This window comes from Chlorocebus sabaeus, unplaced genomic scaffold (genome assembly GCF_047675955.1).
Source record: "Chlorocebus sabaeus isolate Y175 unplaced genomic scaffold, mChlSab1.0.hap1 unalloc_scaffold_114, whole genome shotgun sequence".
NCBI lineage: Eukaryota > Metazoa > Chordata > Mammalia > Primates > Cercopithecidae > Chlorocebus > Chlorocebus sabaeus.
This window is the reverse complement of record NW_027326902.1, coordinates 639,933-653,564: the sequence shown is the minus strand read 5'-3', so window position 1 is coordinate 653,564 and position 13,632 is coordinate 639,933. Positions and strand designations below refer to the sequence as shown.

The 13,632-nt window shown below is 49.3% G+C and overlaps 1 protein-coding gene and 1 pseudogene across 5 annotated transcripts in view; one reads left to right on the top strand and one right to left on the bottom strand.

The window, feature by feature from the left end:
- The first annotated feature begins 292 nt into the window (after nucleotides 1-292).
- On the top strand, nucleotides 293-3,436 carry LOC140710972 (protein O-mannosyl-transferase TMTC4 pseudogene; annotated as a pseudogene).
- A 7,872-nt stretch (nucleotides 3,437-11,308) lies between these two features.
- The window catches only part of LOC103237663 (olfactory receptor 2V1), a 70,529-nt gene continuing 68,205 nt past the window's right edge, over nucleotides 11,309-13,632 (bottom strand). For 4 of the 5 annotated variants that reach the window (XM_073013973.1, XM_073013976.1, XM_073013974.1 and 1 more), the window contains one exon: nucleotides 11,309-13,370. In XM_073013973.1, the coding sequence (XP_072870074.1) occupies nucleotides 12,403-13,370 (968 nt within the window). In that variant the 3' untranslated portion in view covers nucleotides 11,309-12,402. The remainder of the gene's footprint in view (nucleotides 13,371-13,632) is intronic. The other variant, XM_073013977.1, reaches the window with a different exon arrangement.

Sequence of the window (13,632 nt, the reverse complement as noted above, 5' to 3'; positions counted from 1 at the left end):
GTGTGAATATACTGATATAAAACGTAGAAAGAAATTATTTAGGCAGATAGTAAGGGCAAAAGAGTTCTTGGCAGAATTTCCCTTCCAACAAAAAGCAGCCTCCAAAATCATTTCTTTTCCAACAAAGAGCAGCCTGAAAAACGGAGCTTGAAACAGAGAGAAGCCAGCCTGAAGCTTGCACCGGGGAACGCTGGCAGCCGTGCCAATAGAAAAGAGCCAGACGTGTCCCAGACGGAGGCTCTGTCTTCCCTTTTTTCGTTACCACACGTACAGTAATAAAGAAATGGGCAGCATGCTGTTCTTCTTGTTATCTTTCCTTGGCTACTGTAAAGCATTTAGAGAAGGTCACAGGGAGGGAGCACGTTCTTCCACCTTCTGGGTGCTGCTATCTTTCTGGGAGCAGTGGCCCTGCTGTGCAAAGAGCGAGGGATCACCGTGCTGGGTTTGAACGCGGTATTTGACATCTTGGTGGTAGGCGAATTCGGGGTTCTGGAAATTGTCCAGAAGGGACTACATAAGACAAGTCATCAGAGAACTCGGAGCTCAGGAACGGGGCCTCCTCTTCGGAGTGACCCTTGCTCACCTGCCGAGGGGCTGGGATGCTCTACGTGCCCGGGAGGATCATAGGCACGGCCGCCGGCCTTCCCCGAGGTGGACAACGCGGCCTCCTTTGCTCTCAGCCTGCGGGTGAGGGCCGTAAACTACGATTACTGCTGTTCACTGAATGCCCGGCAGGCTGTGTCCCTGGCGACTGTGTTTTGACGGGTCCGTGGGCTGCCTCCCCCTCACCAAGTCCTCAGCGTCTGGAGGGTAATTGCACCTGCTACGGAACCAGCGCTCCGGCTCTGCCTCGTCGGCCTAACATGCCTCGCCCTGGGCTCTGAACGCGGCCACAAGAGAAGGATCCTCACTCCGCGCCTGGGATTTCTCCTTATCCCATTTCTCTCCGCAAGGAGCCTGTTCCTCCGAGTGGGCTTCGTGGTCTGGTCGCGGAGAGAGTCCTGTCCCTCCCCAGCGCCGGGCGCCGCTTGCGGCTGACGTTGGGATTCGGAACCCTGAGCAAATGCACGGAGGAAAAGAGACTCAGTGCTGCGGTCCTGCTGGGAATCTGGGCGAGGTGCTGGGAACCTGGGCGAGGTGCTGGGAATCTGGGCGAGGTGCTGGGAACCTGGGCGAGGTGCTGGGAACCTGGGTGAGGTGCTGGGGATCTGGGCGAGGTGCTGGGAACCTGGGCGAGGTGCTGGGAACCTGGGTGAGGTGCTGGGAACCTGGGTGAGGTGCTGGGAACCTGGGCGAGGTGCTGGGGATCTGGGCGACGTGCTGGGGATCTGGGCGACGTGCTGGGAACCTGGGCGAGGTGCTGGGGATCTAGGCGAGGTGCTGGGAATCTGGGCGACGTGCTGGGAACCTGGGCGAGGTGCTGGGGATCTGGACGAGGTGCTGGGAATCTGGGCGAGGTGCTGGGAACCTGGGTGAGGTGCTGGGAACCTGGGCGAGGTGCTGGGGATCTGGGCGACGTGCTGGGGATCTGGGCGACGTGCTGGGAACCTGGGCGAGGTGCTGGGGATCTGGGCGAGGTGCTGGGAACCTGGGCGAGGTGCTGGGAACCTGGGTGAGGTGCTGGGGATCTGGGCGAGGTGCTGGGAACCTGGGCGAGGTGCTGGGAACCTGGGTGAGGTGCTGGGAACCTGGGTGAGGTGCTGGGAACCTGGGCGAGGTGCTGGGGATCTGGGCGACGTGCTGGGGATCTGGGCGACGTGCTGGGAACCTGGGCGAGGTGCTGGGGATCTGGGCGAGGTGCTGGGAATCTGGGCGACGTGCTGGGAACCTGGGCGAGGTGCTGGGGATCTGGACGAGGTGCTGGGAATCTGGGCGAGGTGCTGGGAACCTGGGTGAGGTGCTGGGAACCTGGGCGAGGTGCTGGGGATCTGGGCGACGTGCTGGGGATCTGGGCGACGTGCTGGGAACCTGGGCGAGGTGCTGGGGATCTGGGCGAGGTGCTGGGAACCTGGGCGAGGTGCTGGAGATCTGGGCGAGGTGCTGGGAACCTGGGCGAGGTGCTGGGGATCTGGGCGAGGTGCTGGGAACCTGGGCGAGGTGCTGGGGATCTGGGCGAGGTGCTGGGAACCTGGGCGAGGTGCTGGGGATCTGGGCGACGTGCTGGGGATCTGGGCGACGTGCTGGGAACCTGGGCGAGGTGCTGGGGATCTGGGCGAGGTACTGGGAACCTGGGCGAGGTGCTGGAGATCTGGGCGAGGTGCTGGGAACCTGGGCGACGTGCTGGGGATCTGGGCGAGGTGCTGGGGATCTGGGCGACGTGCTGGGAACCTGGGCGAGGTGCTGGGAACCTGGGCGAGGTGCTGGAGATCTGGGCGAGGTGCTGGGAACCTGGGCGAGGTGCTGGGGATCTGGGCGAGGTGCTGGGGATCTGGGCGAGGTGCTGGGGATCTGGGCGAGGTGCTGGGGATCTGGGCGAGGTGCTGGGAACCTGGGCGAGGTGCTGGAGATCTGGGCGAGGTGCTGGGAACCTGGGCGAGGTGCTGGAGATCTGGGCGAGGTGCTGGGGATCTGAGCGACGTGCTGGGGATCTGGGCGAGGTGCTGGGGTGCAGGGGCCAGGGGCGGAGGGGGAGCGGCTGTGCAGAGGCCCGGTCTGCGTCCTCAGTTCTCAGTTCCCCACAACACTGGCAACAACCTGGCTGAGAAAGGCAACCAGACAGCCGCCAGCAGGTGCCACCGGGAAGCGGTAAGATGAATTCCCAAGTAGGTTCATGCCGTGAATAATCTTGGAAACCGCTTAAAAGAAAGGCACGAGCTACAGGAAGCTGAGGAGCTGCCGTCTTTGGCTGTTCAAACACAGCCAGACTCTGCCGCTGCGCGGACGGATCCAGGCATCCTGCAGAACAGCCTGAAACGGTTGGAAGCCGCAGAGCGAAGTTACCGGAGGGCGATTAAACACAGAAGGAAACACCCAGATTGTCACCACAGCCTCGGGCTCTGTACGCTGATCTCAGTCGCCACGTGGATGCCTTGAATGCGTGGAGAGAGGAGCTGACACCAGAGCACAGCCTGGCCTGGAACACGTGATGGCACTGCTCGGAAATACAGGTAATTTAGCTCAAGCTGAAGCAGTTGGAAGAGAGGCACTGGAATGAACAGCTAATGATCCCTCTGACATGTTCTCGTTGGCAAACGTGCTGGGGAAATCCCAGAAATACAAGGAATCTGAAGCTTTGTTCCTCGAGGCAATGAAAGCAAATCCAGATTCTGCAGGTTACCATGGTAACGTGGCTGTGCCTTGTCACGCTGGGGACACCTAGACTTGGCCAAGAAACACTGAAATCTCCTTGCAGCTTGACCCCAGGACATCAGGAACTAAGGAGAACTACGGTCTGCTAAGAAGAAAGCTAGCACAAATGCAGAAGAAAGACGTCTGATCCTTTTCCCTTCATGTTTTGAGTTTGAGTGTGTGTGTGCGTGAGGCATATCGTTAATAGTATGTGGTTACATTTAACCATTTAAAAGTCTTAGACATGTTATTTTATTGATTTTTTTCTATGAAAACAAAGACATGCAAAAAGATTATAGCACTAGCAATATACTCTTGAATGCTTGATATGATTTTTCATTGAACTTGTGTTTTTTCAGACAACTCAAGTGTAATTCTAAAATTCCAAAATTGTCTTTTTTAATTAAACAGAAAAAGAGAAAAAATTATCTTGAGCAACTTTTAGTAGAATTGAACATACATTTGGGATCTGAGCCTTGTCAGGTATGGACTAGCACTATTAAACTTCAATTATGACCAAGAAAGGATAGACTGACTCCTACACTTTGTATAAACATTGAACGTGTCTATATGTTAGCATTTTTATTTAATGACAAAGCAAATGAAGATTCTTGTTTTTTTAATCTCTCTCTTTTTTTTTAAAACAATATGCTGTGAACTTCGCTTGTAAGGAAATATTTATTTGTATTTTTATGTTTGGAATAGGACAAATAATCGAATGAGGAATGGAAATTTTAACATGTAGCCATCTATTTGCTTTTCCCCATAGGAAGAAATTGACTCTTGCAGTAGTTTTTGAATGCTCTGACTTGGGCAGTTTCAATACATAGGAGGTTATGTAATGTAATATTTTACATAAATGATTACTATCAATAGAAGGTTCAAGCCATGCTTTAGGCAAGGGCAGGCAGCCTCACAGCTTTATTTTTGTTACATCCAAGGTGAAGAGGGCAACACATCTGTGTAAGTTGCTTTTTAATGTTTTTAACTGAAAAGCCGTTTTCCATTTTGATTAATGAAACTATAGACATTATTCTATCCAGAAAATGAAAAATTTTCTCTCAAATGGAGCCACATTCGAGGAATTTGTGATATTTTTAAGAATTGAGTTGTTCTTGCTGTTTTTTATTTGATGCAAACAGTGTTTTTGTTTTGTTCTTCTCTGTGCGCTGTTGACCTAATGATTTACACAATCTCTGTAATTTCTTATGCAGTAAAATTATTACAAACTAGCAAAAAAAAAAAAAAAAAAAAATAGAGTAAAGAAAAAAAAAAGGGCAACATGGCGCAGCTCAGGCAGAGAACCCATCTGCATAGTAAAAGATTAGGGTGGGGACTACCAGAGATTCGTGGCCTATGCAAATGGCATGCCTGGTCCAATCAGTTTTTCTTGCCCGACGTAGATCAGACACCACCTGCTCACCAGCTCCTCAATAACTCCCCCTGCATTTCACTGTGGAGCCACAACCCATTTTTCTGAGGCCCCTCTCTGTAGCAGAGAGTTGTTATCTTTCTTTCTCCTATTAAACTTCTGCTCTTGGCCAGGCACGGTGGCTCACACTTGTAATCCCAGCACTTTGGGAGGCCATGACAGGCAGGAGGTCAGGAGTTCGAGACCACCCTGGCCAACATGGTGAAACCCATCTCGATTAAAAATACAAAAACTCACCAGGCGTGATGGCACATGCCTGTAATCCCGGTTACTTGGGAGGCTGAGGCAGGAGAATTGCTCAAACCCGGGAGGCAGAGGTTGCAGTGAGCTGAGATTACACCACTGCATTCCAGCCTGGGCGACAGAGTGAGACTCCATCTCAGAAACAAAACAAAACAAAACTTCTGCTTTTCATCTCACTCTGTGTGTGTTCACATCCTTGATCTTCATGACCATGAGACAATGGACCTCAAGTATTACCCCAGACAACGAGGCCTCTTCAATACACATTTGGTTTATCCATTCATCAACTGATAGACATTTATGTTGTTTCCACTTTTTGGCTATCATGAACAACGATACCATAAACATTTTGAGCACAATTCTTCACATAAACACGTTTTCAGTTCTCTTGTGTATATACCGAGGAGTGGAGTTCTTAGGTTGTATAGTAACCCTATATTTAACCTTTTGGTGTAGCAAAATGAAACTTACAACATAGCAATTCCACTCACATCGTTTCTATGAGTGGAGTTTATATGAAATTTACAGAAAAGGTAGATCAGTACAGACAGACAGCAGGTTGTCTAGGCTGGAGGCTGAGAGCAGGGCTGGCTGCAGATGGGCACGCAGGACATTTTTCTGACAAAGGAACTGTTTTAACAGTGGATTTTTGTGCTGGTTGCAGAACTGTATACAGTGACTAGAAATCACTTACAATGAGTAGATTTTTTCTGGTATTAAATTGTGCCCCAATAAAGCGGTTATGGAATGCTAAAACATAAAAACACACCCCCAAACACAGCAATGAGGCAGTCAGTGTTTCCCAGGGAGCAGCTCAGGTGACAGCTGCATTGTGCAAAGTGATCCCTGTGACCAGAGCAGGCTTAATGTTTACGTAATGCTTTACTGCAGCCTTGGAGGGCAGGTAACTTGCACCTTGAAACTTGAAGTTCTTGCTAGTGTTGCTTGTAATTAAGTTAAGTAGTTATATAACTAATACAGATATGAGTAAATTTAAGGAAATGCCAAATAAATGAAGGAGATGAGCAGCCACCACAAGACTGAAGCTGGGAGGGGCATGATGGAAGTCATTCAACCCAAAGCTGCCGGAATGGAGACCTTGCCAATAGATGGGTTTAAAAAAACAAAAAGTGTGTTTTACAGAAACGAAATGAGGACCCACCATAAGATCCAGTTTATGGTCAACATGGGCACATCCCCCCAACTGTGTGTCTGTAGGAGGCGTCAGTGTGTGCTGCTGTGTTGTGTGATGTGGAAAGTCCTGGTGTTTGAGGAGATGGGCATTGGCTTTTATTTTCTACAGCTGTCTTTTATAATCTAAGGAGAGAAAAGCTTCTGTTGATGAGCACGTGGGCCTGCAGGAGGGTTGTGGCGTTGAGTGTCTGGGCCCTCTGCAGGGGCCGCCGGGGCCGGTCAGCTCCTCCACTGGCTCTCAGGGTTTGAGTTTCACAACCCCTGGAAGTCCTGGTTCCTCTTGTGGAGTGGCTCTGTCCAAATTTCCTCTTATAAGGACACCAGTCAAATTGGATTTGGGCCCACCCTAGTGACCTCATTGTGGTATAATCACCTCTTTAAAGACCCTATCTCCAAATACAGTCACATTTTGAGGTCCTAGGGGTTAGAGCTCTGAGATACGAGTTTTCAGGGGGACACAGTTCAGCACTAGCAAGGTCTTTCAGGCCTCAGGACTCCAGCTGAGCAGCGAGGCAGAGTCCAGAAGGCAAAGGGACACTGTGGAGGCTTTCACAAGTGGGACCATCCTGTGCCATTTTAGGCAAAAGCTGGAAGGAAGTGATCTTCTGGGGCTGCTTAGCTGGTTGTTCCAATGAATCCAGAAGAAGCAACCAGGTTAGCTCTGCCTCTGCCCTTTGGAAATCCATTTGGATTCAGTTCCAGTGTTTCCTGGGCCTGGAGGCTGTGCCAGCTGGGTCCTGGGCACAGTTTAGGGACCTGCTCTGTGACCACAGGCCAGCCACTCCCATCCCTGAGCCTGTTTCACGTCAACAAAATGAGAGGGTGAATGAGATGATCTCTAAGGTCCCTGCTCACCTGCAGTCACAGAGCAGGTCCGGGGTTCCATCTGGCAGCCTGCAGCTGTGGAGTGGACGGGCTCTGGGCCGAGGTCATCTGTGCAGTGTCCACTGCAAGTGAGGTGGGCTCAGTTCTTCAAAGGTGCTGATGCTTGATGTGGGAAGGCAATGGTGTAGATGCCTTTTTCTCCTTGTGCCTCTGTAACCAGGTGGAGATAGCAGTGGGATGTTCTAGTCCCTAATGTCAAAAATTCGAAGTAATGAAGGAAAAAGTGTAAGGAGCCGTTTCTACCTGGTTTTGAACCGGGCACCTTTTGCGTGTGAGGCGACATAGGACTTTGTGATACTTGCTTCCCTTTTGTGTGTGCCTGAAATTTTCTATAATAATGGTTTAAAATACGCATAGGCCAGTTTCTTTTTTTTTTCCCCAACTTCCTTACCAAATCTTCTCCCATCAAGTTGTTCATTCAACTTATGGGGAGATTTTGCGTCATACGTGTGACAAATCTTCATTCCAATCAGGTAGGTCAATGTTTCCTGCCTGTGCGAATATGAAAAATTGTTTTAAGCTAGGCATGGTGGCTCATGCCCGTAATCCCAGCTACTTGGAAGGTGGAGGTGAGAGGATCGCTGGAGCCCAGGAGTCTGATGCTGCAGAGAGCTATGACTGCACCACTGCATTCCAGCCTGGGCAACAGACGGAGACCCAATCTGTAAAAATTAAAATATTTTAAATTTCAGCTGGGGAGGATGGTTCACACCTGTAATCCTGTAATTTGTTTGTCTGTTTTTGAGATAGGGTCATGCTTTGTTACCCAGGCTGCAGTGTGGTGGCACAAAACCAGAATACTGCTTATCAGGCAACTGTTTTCTCATTAAGACTCCTCACGTCTCATGCCCACCAAGCCACTTCCAGCTTCTCAAATCCAGATCCTAACACTCCTACACATCTACCCTTGATCTTCCACTTCTGAAATCCTGCTAAAATGTGGTCATGGTGGTGTTTACCTTTACTGCAAAGGAATAAACTTGGCCTTGTTTGATCAGCAGGTTCTCCAGGTGGTCTTTTTTTGAAAAAGTCAATAGAGAATAATTTTAATTCCTAAAAGCTTTGAATATTTTTTCTTCTCCTATGCATGGTTGCTCTGGTAGATGATCACAGGTGCATCTGGGTGAAGGTTGAGAAGACTGACGTATATATTCATTTAAAGATAATTCTAAAATTAATTATCACCCATGACCCAGATGGAAAATTATTGTGCATTATTGTGCAGTTAATCAGATGGTGACTCGAACCACAGTGGCTGTTACAGACGTGCTTATCCTTACTGGAACAAATCGGCATAGCCTTTTATACATAATATTCAGGTTTTTGTTTGTTTGTTTGTTTTGAGATAGAGTCTCTCTCTGTTGCCCAGGCTGGAGTGCGATGGTGCACTCTCTGCTCATTGCATCCTCCGCCTTCCGGGTTCAAGCAATTCACCTGCCTCAGCCTCCGGAGTAGCTGGGATTACAGGCACCTGCCACCACCATGCCCAGCTAATTTTTGTATTTTTAGTAGAGATAGGGTTTCACCATATTGGCCAGGCTGGTCTCAAATTCCTGACCTTGAGCGATTCACCTACTTTGGCCTTTCCAAAGTACTGGGATTGCACATGTAAGCCACCACGCCTGGCCCTAATATGCACTTATCGATATGAAAAAGTATTTTTTTCTCTGTAACAAGTTGCAAGGACCACAAAAAGCGGCTGTGTATATTCCAGGGCCACAACAGTGCATCTCAACAATCTTGCCTCAGAACTCCATCATTTCTCCTCCTGCATAATATAATCTACCGAGATCTTAACCAACTTAACATGCCACAGAACATCGCGTTTTGTGGAACAGCTGGGATGCTTGCGCAATGGACTGTGGACAACGTGGTCACAGTTGTAGGGACAGAGGTTATGCGTAGGTGCACCAATACAGATGTACCCTCACCAAGCCGACCTGGTTACCACCACCACTGAGTGGCCAATCTTCCATCAGCAGAAACTCATTCTGGGCCCCAACATGGCACCTTTCCTTTTGCTACCAGCCTCCTAGAAGCAGGTTTTTAGATCGGATCCCTTTTGTCATGAACGGCATGGCAATTTGACTTCACTGCAATAGACACCTTTTCTAGATTTGAATTTGCCTTCCCTGCCCACGCCCATCTGACAGCACTGCCATCTATGTGCAGAATGCCTCAGATACCCCGGAGTATTCTGCATAGCATCGCTTCTGATCAAGGAACTTCTTTTCTAGCAGAAGAAGGGCAGTGACGGGCTGATGTCTGTGGAGCTGACAGGTCCTGTGTTATTCTGTTGCCCGGAAGCAGGTGTTCTCATTATGACACCAACTCTTTCACAGTGTCAGTTCAGAAACCAGACCCTGGAAAGATGGGGGCAAAAGACACAGGGAATCAAAAATGAAGAAGAAGGTTCTAAATTCCAATGATGTCTTCAAGATCAATTGCCATGTTGAGGGGTGTATGTGTCCCTGTGTGGAAGCTAATTTGTCCTCTCTCCATCCTCTTATTGTTTTACATACCCCTGGTGGTGGAGGCTGCCATTCAGTCAAGATCGTGACTGTACATGAGGGATGACAGTGCCCACAGGCGGTGCCATGGCTGCTGTAGGCCAGTGTTGTGTGGACACCAACACATTCTTAGGAAAAGCAAAATGTCCCTGCTGTTTAATGGAAGTTCAGATGCGAGTGAAATGCTGTGTGGACACTGAATGGCCACGGGAGGGCCCTGCACCCGTTTTTAAGCAGTTGCCTCAGCCCGCAGCCCACACTCCTGTCCTCTGAGTTGTGACGCTGGGGCTGCTTTGCTGTCAGGACCCGTCAGGCTCTGCCAGGAGGGGCACTAGAAGGAGGCTGTCAGCCAGCAAGATGGGAAAGAAACCAGTCCGCATGACTTCCTGTGTTCTCCTGTCCAAATCGTCCCAGCAATGTTTCTTCATCCTGGAAGTTGGCTCCACTTTGCAGATTTTGCTTTCACACTTCTGGTACTCGTCTCATCCTGCCCTTAGGAAAACAAGCACCAGCTGACTGGCCCCCACACTTCAGCAGCCGGGACCTGAGGCCCTCCTCTGAACACCTGGAGTGTCAGGAGCAACCACACAACAGCTGCTCCTTGGAAGCCTGGGCCCAGCTTTGGATGCTTCTTCTCCCCCGTGCTCTGTACCACAGGGTAGGGCCAGGCAGCCCTCCAAGGCCTGGGAGATGCCTCTCCAGGGTCTCTGCCGAGCTCGGAACACCGTGGTCACTGCTTGCCCCCAGATGTTTGAGCTCCAGGGATCCCTAGTGTTCTTGTTTTGGCCATTCATTTCTCCAATATCTGGTTAGCAATTTTATTTAATTTTTGTGTTTTTTTAGACATGGGGTCTCGCTGTCACCCAGGCTGGAGTGCAGTCAGTGGTGCAGCCCTGCCTTACTGTAGCCTTGAACTCCTGGGCTCAAGCCGTCCTCCCTCCTTAGCCTCCCAAGTAGCTCGGACTACAGTAGCTAGGACCAGGCTGGTCTTGCACTCCCGGCCTCAAGTAATCCCCCTGCCTCAGCCTCTCAAAGGGCTGGCATTAAAGGCATGAGCCACCATGCCTGGCCAGCAATTCTTCTTCTTCTTTTTTTTTTTTTTTTTGAGATGGAGTCTCGCTCTGTTGCCAAGGCTGGAGTGCAGTGGCACGATCTGGTCTCACTGCAAGCTCCGCCTCACGGGTTCACGCCATTCTCCTGTCTCAGCCTCCTGAGTAGCTGGGACTACAGGTGCCGCCACCATGCCCGGCTAATTTTTTGTATTTTTAGCAGAGTCAGGGTTTCACTGTGTTAGCCAGGATGGTCTCGATCTCCTGACCTCGTGATCCTCCTGCCTCAGCCTCCCAGTGTGCTGGGATTACAGGCGTGAGCCACTGCACCCGGCCAGCAATTCTTTACATTAAACTTTCTGTTAAAATAACTGATGTGATTTTGTTCCTAAATGGACCCTGACTGATACACAAGTTTCAAAATAATGACTCAGTTTCTCTCCTTATTTCTCTTCCAGTCTTCATCCTCCAAGAGAGAGATAGTTTTAAACTGTTAAAGAACTTGAGGTACTAAAATGAATCACAGCTGCCACAGCAAGCTTGACATGTGAATAGTGTCAAGTTTTTAAATGCTTCCGTTTATATTACCTCACTTGATGCTCTCTTCTTGCATTCATTCAATAATGTTTTATTGAGCAACTGCTATTTATAAGGCACAGAGTCTGGTACTGTTAATACGCTGTGAACCCCAACATTTGAGACAGGTGTCAGTTTATCTAGAAAGTTTATTTTGCCAAGGTGGAGGATGCGCCCATGACACAGCTTCAGGAGGTCCTAACGACACGTGCCCAAGGTGGTCGGGGCACAGCTTGGTTTTATACATTTTAGGGAAACATGAGACATCAGTCAATATAGGTAAGAAATACACTGGTTCCATCCAGAAAGGCGGGAACAACTTGAAGCAGGGAAGGGGCTTCCAGGTCACAGGTAGGTGGGAGACAAGTGGTTGCATTCTCCGAGTTTCTGATGAGCCTCTCCAAAGGAGGCCATCAGAAGACGCATCTATCTCAGGGAGCAGAGGGTGACTTTGAATAGAATGGGAAGCAGGTTTGCCCTGAGCTGTTCCCAGCCTGAGTTTTCCCTTTATCCTAGCGATTTTGGGGGCCCAAGATATTTTTCTTTCATAACACACAAAAAACAAGATATTCCCCCCGCGAGGATAACTACTAAACTGCAGGGATTTATTTTTATTATTTAAAGGAGGTTTTATAAAGCCTCTAATTGAACACAGAAAAAGGCAAAGAACTGTCCAAGAAGAGTTATATGGACTCAATTTCTGCCGTTTAGAAAGTTTCCACTTAAGATATCCACATTTGTTAGCCTAAGTCATCAATTAAATAATGTAGAAAGAATAGAAAAGGAACAGGAACCTAGAACTTAGCACACATCTGATAAAAGACCGCTATTACCAAGAATTAAGAAATATAGCATTAAATAGCAGAAACATACAAAAAATAAAATAAAGAAAATAAAAAATAGAGTAAATTTAGTCCAAGGAGGTTATAAACAATCCACAATGACAGTAATAGCAAAGGCATTGCTTCTTCATGGAGCTTTAGATTGACACATTGTGATCTTTACAAAATCCCTCAGAGTGCACGTGTCATGATTCTTTTCTTTTTTTCTTTTTTCTTTTTTTTTGTCCAGGAATGTTCAGAGTGGCTTTTCTTACAATGGCCAAAACCTATGAACCACCCAGTGACCATCAGCAGGTGAATGGAAGCAGACACTCACAAAGGTTGAGTGACTTAGCAATGTGACACAGGCAAGAAGTGGCACAGCAGGCACCCGACTCTGGGGTTCAGTGCTGGCTGCCAATCCTGCAGTGGTCCAGCCCCTTCCTTAGTGCCCCCATCACCTCCTGGTTCCTCAAGCTGTAAATGAGGGGGTTGAGCATGGGAGTAAGGACCGTGTAGAAGACAGAGGCCACCTTGTCATGGCTGGGGGGCCGGTAGCGCCTAGGCCTCAGGTAGATGAACATGGCTGCCCCATAGAAGACGGTGACAGCTGTCAGGTGGGAGGAGCAGGTGGCCAGAGCCTTTTTCCAAGTCTGAGCAGAGCGCATTCGCAGCACAGCCCCTAGGATGCAAGAATAGGAGGCCACGATGATGGAGAAGGGAAGGAGAAGCATGAAGACACAGCAAGCAAAGAGGAGGGTGTCAAAAAGGGAAGTGTCTGCACAGGCCAGCTTCAGTAAAGCTGGAACCTCACAGAAGAAGTGATCCACGTTCCTCGAGCCACAGTAAGGTAAGCTCATGGCTGCCACCATCTGAATCACTCCATCGATTATCCCAAAGGCCCAGGAGCTCCCAGTAATCTGGAGACGGACCTTCTGATTCATGAGGATGGGATAGTGAAGTGGGTGGCTAATGGCCACATAGCGGTCATAAGCCATGAGTCCCAGCAAGAGCCCCTCAGAGCCCACGAGAGAGACAAAGAGGCCAATTTGTATCCAACAGTCCACAAAGGAGATGGACTTCCTGCCAGACAGGAAGTTGGCTGCCATCTTCGGCACAATGTTACAGACCAACATGAGGTCCATGAGGGAGAGCTGGCTGAGGAAGAAGTACATGGGGGTATGAAGTTGAGGGTCTATGTAGATGAGGAAGACGAGGAGGACGTTCCCACAGAGGGCCACTGTGAAGACCACCATCACTGCAGAGAAGAGGACAAGGTCAGTCTGGCTGTGGGAAAAGATGCCCACGAGGATGAAGCCATCTGTGTATGATTGGTTCACCATCTTCCCATGGCGTAGTCGTTCACAGTCACCTGAGAACACAGAGAAATTATGAGACTGAGAGACATGTCTCTATCGTGCTCCAAATTCTTCCGTTCAACAGCATATGCTCCGAGACATGCAGGAGGACACGCTCGTCTTCCTGTGACACAGGTGACAGGACCTCTGCCAGCTCTGGAATTGGACTCCACATGGTTATTCGTGCACGTCCAAACCCAGAGGGTAGAAATGGGATCATTTCATGTGCCCCAGGACTGTTGGACGATTCTCCTTCAGCCAGCAAAGCCCAGGCTT